This window comes from Electrophorus electricus, chromosome 21, assembly GCF_013358815.1.
Source record: "Electrophorus electricus isolate fEleEle1 chromosome 21, fEleEle1.pri, whole genome shotgun sequence".
Taxonomy (NCBI): Eukaryota; Metazoa; Chordata; class Actinopteri; order Gymnotiformes; family Gymnotidae; genus Electrophorus; species Electrophorus electricus.
This window is the reverse complement of record NC_049555.1, coordinates 11,628,836-11,634,921: the sequence shown is the minus strand read 5'-3', so window position 1 is coordinate 11,634,921 and position 6,086 is coordinate 11,628,836. Positions and strand designations below refer to the sequence as shown.

Sequence of the window (6,086 nt, the reverse complement as noted above, 5' to 3'; positions counted from 1 at the left end):
CTGATGAAAATACAAAAAAACAAAAAAACAAAACTGGAATGCTATAGAGACTGTTCTGCAAAGCACTTTGCCTAGCTGTAGCACCAAGCTAACTCTTCTGAGAAGTTCGGTTGTTGTATAGGAAGAGCGCTGTTGTAGATAAGCAAATGGTTGAGTGTTTCATATCCTGACTGTTCAAGATTTTGACTGGAGGGGAGTCTTAATCTAGGCAATTAGAGCTGTAGTAGACTTTAGGGGTAACCAATCTTGTTGAAAACCTGACTGGATTGGAGATTATTCTTTGAAAAGACAGTCTAGCGAAGCCTATTAGAGCTGTGACAGGTATAAACAGTATCCAATCCTGTCAGAGCACTGATGTGATGAACAGGATCCACCATGAATTTACCCACTGAGCTGATACAAAAGTCAAAATACTAATCTTAACCAACAAGCAAAAAAGAGCAAGAATGGTCTGACATCAGCATAGAAGAGCAAATTCCTTCATCTTAAATATACAGCAAGAGGTTCAGTGTTCCTATGAAATCATTCCTAGTGAAACACAATTAACGTGGAAAAATATAAGTTTTTCTTTATGAAAAGAAAACGATGCTTAAATAATTGTTCAAAAAGCATTAAAAGACTGCATACAGCAGCAATAATAAAGAAGTGTTTGTGTTCTTAAGTCTATGCACATATATATATATATATATATATATATATGTGTGTGTGTGTGTGTGTGTGTGTGTGTGTGTGTGTGTGTGTGTGTGTATATATAGATATGTGTAAAATCAATCTGTGGTGAGCAGTGTATAAAGTGGGTTTTCTTTTTTTAAACCATGTGAGAAAAATGCAGTCAGCATTACCAAGTTATTTATTCGCGTTGTCAAGGGTGTAAGCTATTGTAAAGCTCATCTCCATTCCCCTTGTGTAACATGGGCCTCACATTGTTCGTGTTTACAGAAACTGTGCAGCTACATAACTTTTTCTGGCCCATTTTCACACCAGAAGTGGCACAGCCCAGCTACTCTTGTTACGCTTGCTTGTTCACACCATACATGTCACACAATAAAGAAAATCCAAAAGGGACAACAGGAATGGGGATGAGCTTTGCCATAGATTATCTTTGAAAAAGTTAAAATACTGACAAATTGTGCAAAATGAAGAAAGGCTAACTCTAGTACACACCTTTGTCAAGGTTTGTATGAATGCTGCTGAGAAAAAGTATGACCTATGCTATTTTCTGTTTTGATTATGCGCCTAGATAGCATGGTATAGAAAAGAATACTTTAGAATACTGTGTCTAGTTAGAAACTGCTGGTATGCTGCGCATGACAAGGGGAAAATATAGACCCAAAGCTACGAACAAAGCCGTGTAAATGGTTACACTGATTAGTGCAGGAGCATCGAGCTTGCGCCGTGCCAAAGCGGTGCTGTTAACGCATCTAGTATAAAATGGCCTTTAGATTTAGAGATGGAGTTGGCCGACCATGCTAAATTATTGTGAGAGTTTTATTGAAGTGTAGCCTTGAAAAAGGCTTTTCAATTAGGTACACCAGAATGTCTCTCACTTTAGTCAACGTTTGTTTTCTGGCTAAGGTATCCTGCACATAGACAGAGACAGTTTACTAATAAAATGGTGGGCCCTTCTTCAGAATGGTCCTGCAGTGAAAATCATAAGTTTCGCTGATTAGATTTCCTGTCATTTTGCTATTTCTATAAGCATGTACGCAGCAGCAAGTCCCTGCAGCAAAGGAAATGATGGCACACTACTGACATTAAAAATAAAATAAATTATATACACACCATACATACGCACACACACGTGTGTGTGTAGATGCATGTGGAGAAGAGTTCACAGATGAGTGAGCAAAAAGGTAAAAGCCTGAACAACAGGACGAATTATAGCTGAAGGAGAAGGAAAATAGCACTTTCAGAGTTTGACAGATGCATTTGCCTCCCTCTTAGGTTCCCTGTCCAGAGCTACCTGAGAAAAGAGGAGTGGGAAGAATCTAGAAAAGACATGAGCTGGGCAGGACAGGACAGGGCAGGACAGGCAGAACCTGCAATTGGAGGGCTCACGTTATGTTCACCTATGAAAAGGCCTGAATTAAGCCTGCTCGACAGGCCTGAATTAAGCCTGCTCGACAGTCGTCCTCTGTACAGTCTCCAGCTTGGGACATTTTTACTCAAAAACATCAGCTCCTATTTTCTAGAGCCATGACAAACGTGTACAACCTCTATTTAACAGTGTTTAGATAGATGTGTTTATGTACTTGGTCATTTCTAGTGACCGTCCGCCATCACATGAATTCACAAGACAGGCAGTGGTGTGGGGGTGGGGGCATAGAGGGGCTTCTGTTAGCATTAAAGGCTGTGAATCAGCTATATAAATCCAGAATCCAAGAATTAACCTTGCAGTTCTAGTGACTCTCCACACAAGGGAGAACAAAGGATCCTTTAAACAAATGAGGTAGTGTCTGAGAGAAGAACATGGAGAAAGTTTTAGTATGAAGATTCCTTCAGCATGTTTTTGTCCTCCCGTTAAATGGACGAAATAATTTTAAAAACTGCAAACAGTTGTACAGTATGCCTTTCCTTCAACTTTTTCAGCAGTTATGTTTTCGTATTGGTATTTTATATAATAACGTATATAAATATACAGAGGTCATAAATGTGCCTATAACATAAAACTCCTGAGAGCTCCTGTCAGGGAATGTGTGTCTTATTTGTTTTGGTGAATGTGTCTGAATATATGTGTGTGTGTGTGTGTGTGTGTGAGTGTGTGTGAGTGTGTGTGAGTGTGCGCGTATGTGTGCATTTAAGAAAAAGAGACAGGAACTAAAGAAACAAACGTTTCAAATGTAATCAACATAAAATTGAGGTCTATAAATGTTTATAAAAACCTGTGGACAATGGTCTTTCTATTCAAAAGCATTTCTCTGTGTGTGTGTGTGTGTGTGTGTGTGTGTGTGTGTGTGTGTGTGTGTGTGTGTGTGTGTGTGTGTGTGTGTGTGTGTATTGACCCTGAGACAGCAGGAGGCTGTAAAATGTGGCAGGGTAATGGGCTCTCTCAGTGTAAGTCTACGGCTACTGTTTAGGCGCTGATCTCTGATCAGTCCATTAGATTAAGTCAACAGTGTATCAGTGGATCCTGATTAATCATCTGACCTTACTTCAGAGTAAGAAAACTTTACTACTGTCTCTCTCTGTCTCTCTCTCAAATCTATCTATCTATCTATCTATCTATCTATCTATCTATCTATCTATCTATCTATATAGATAGATAGATAGGTAGATAGATACACACACACACACACACACACACACATACACACACACTCATTCATTCATGTGTGCATGTAACTATGTATATCAAATCAATACATATGGTATATGGTACATGCACATACACACTCCACCCCCAAAGTACCATCAATATGCGAAAAAAAAATGCATACCCATGGCTTCTAGAGCTAAAAAACTATTCTGTATGTACAGAGTTATAAAACAATTAAAACAATCACTTGCAGTAGACAAGAGGGAGACTTTGCCCATAGAGTGGAATGAAGCATTCTCCATTAGGGTTCACAGGTGAGACAGGCTGCGCTGTTCATGCATGTCAGGCACAGTGATTCGTCTCCACTCTGGAATATTGGCCAGATGGTTCACTCCAACATGGTTTCTCCTCGTCATATGAGCTCAGGGCCGCAGGCCAGCTGAGGTAGCCTGGATAAGGCCTGCCCGTACTAAGGTTGCAGAGGATGGGGGCAGCCCTGACTGGTTGAGGGCCTTCACCGCTGGCCTGAGTCTGTGATCCCTGTCCTGGCTCCCCCGCCTGGGCCGCAGGTGTTCAGAGGTGTGGAAGCCGTTGGTAAGACCCACCCGTTCATTCTTGACCCCTCCCGCAGTCAGCTGGACCAGCCCACTCTGCTGCACTCCGCTGTGATTGGACAGTACCTCCTGGATGGGGCTGGAGAGGGGTGGGGAGGAAGGGTGGAGCTCCAGGGCAGAGGCGGGGCCGGAGAATGACGGAGAGGTGGTGTGCTGTAGTGGCGGAGATTCCTCTTTGTAAAGGGGACCCTGAGAGACAGGAGACCCTACAGTCTGATCCAACTGGTCCTCCATGGACTCCGGGGGACCTTTGGAGATAGGAGACCCCAAAGTGGGAACGCCCTGGTCTTCCACAGGCTCAGACAGCTCAGAGTGCACGATCACCTCTGCCTCCACCTGATTAGAGCCTAGTGAATGCAAGCATTCCTCGCATCCTCTCTGAAACACAAACACAGCCAGATAAACACAAACATCAGAAAGAAACAGAAACTCATTAGAAAGCAACAGCTAAAATATAAGTAACTGATAGAAGACTATTTTGTTTCCTTCAAAATAAATCTTAATATGCAAAATTCTCTCATTCTACTGCATTACAGTTTACTTTTCTACAATCAATCAATTTATTCAATAATGGTCAAATGGTTTCCACATTCCACAGGGCCATTGGGTAAAAATATTATTATTATTATTATTGGTATTAGTAGTAGAACACTTACATAGCATATTTCTCTGTACCCAAGTGCTCTTTACAATCTAAACACAACATACCATGCTTGGATAACATAATTCCAGACTCAAGGTATCCTAAACCTCTCAGCTCATGTCATTTTGTACAAGTGAGAAAGATGGAACATGACAAACAGAAAATAACAAGGGCAATTTTCCGACATAAGCATGGTCTTGACAGGTGAATACATTTTCTTTATGTAAAGATATTTATGTGACACATTCATCTAAATATTAAAAACAGACTGCTCTAGTCTTATTTGTCTTAAAATTGCTTTCAAGTCACATTTAAGATTTTTTAACAGACTGATGTCTCACCAGCAAAATAAATAGTATGCTAATACTGAAATTAGATGAATCACTTTCTATTGAGAAATTTTAAATTTGTTTTCTAATATGAAATATATTTTAGCACCAGTGCTGATATTTTTCGTTGTGTACAATGTACAATGTTTAATTCGTTCATTCATGATAGCTTATCCAATTCAAACAATAAAGATCAGAACGTGAGGGTCGGTATGAGGTCACTACGTATATGGTCCACCACCCTGATGGCTATGCTATGAGAGATTACTGCAAATGCCTGGAGGAAAGTACAGCTGGATCCGGTAGCCTGAATGGCATTCTTCATTCCCCCAGAGCTGTTTCTCCTCTCAAATTGGAATGAAACCGCAGAGCAGGGGGAAAATGCCAGCGCGAGAATAAAACCCAGGACCAGTATGATGACAAGCTAAATCAAGGATTCATTTGATTTTTCTTCTTCCTGCTGGTCCCATCACTGAGCCCCTTCTGTGTTGGTGTGTGTGTGAATGTGAAAGGTTGATGTAACTGGTAAGTGGGATACAAGCGGCAGAGTTTCATTCAAACCGCATCACCTGCTACATACTAATTATCTACATGCTACTCTCACTGCTTGTTTAATGTTAATTACTTTCCCTACATGTTTCCTGCTCACAAGAGGCATGCTGTCACCCCTCCCTCACACATACACACGCCCACTGAAATGTTTTTTTTTCTCCCACATCTCTGTAGTCACACACACACACACACACACACACACACACACACACACACACACACACCAGCCACACCCCCTTACCTCAATATTTGCAGCGTTTGGACCATCCAGTGGTCCGTTCAGGATCGACGTCGACTCTTCTGTGATCGTGTCTCTGTATGTGGTGATGCGGCTGGCCCAGTCGCGGCTGACTGAACCGTTCCACATTGGCTGAGCGCACAAACCAAAGCACGTTAGTAACATTCACTATATATGTCATAGGGCAAAAATGTGATCGAAATAGAAGATTCTATGTAGGGACACACTAATGTTGAATTTCTTGGGTCGATAAAATGAGGATAATTGGCACCTTTTTGTGGTCAATACTGACCTTATAGCCAATAATTTTGTTTATGCATTTCAAATCACGCTCAAACCATAATCTATACATAAAGTGCAGGGGGCGCAAGACATGTTAAAATCTAAAAATGGATTACAAGTAATTTTACACAAGCCATGTCACAGATAAATAAGACATTAACATTTTTGTAAA

At 41.0% G+C, this 6,086-nt stretch overlaps 1 protein-coding gene across 1 annotated transcript in view; it reads right to left on the bottom strand.

The window, feature by feature from the left end:
• Positions 1-3,289: 3,289 nt before the first annotated feature.
• The window catches only part of igdcc4 (immunoglobulin superfamily, DCC subclass, member 4), a 60,655-nt gene continuing 57,858 nt past the window's right edge, over positions 3,290-6,086 (bottom strand). Inside the window, exons 19-20 of the mRNA XM_035521109.1 lie at positions 5,636-5,764; positions 3,290-4,248 (exon numbers count right to left, since the gene is read on the bottom strand). Of these exons, the coding sequence (XP_035377002.1) occupies positions 3,679-4,248; positions 5,636-5,764 (699 nt within the window). The 3' untranslated portion in view covers positions 3,290-3,678. The remainder of the gene's footprint in view (positions 4,249-5,635; positions 5,765-6,086) is intronic.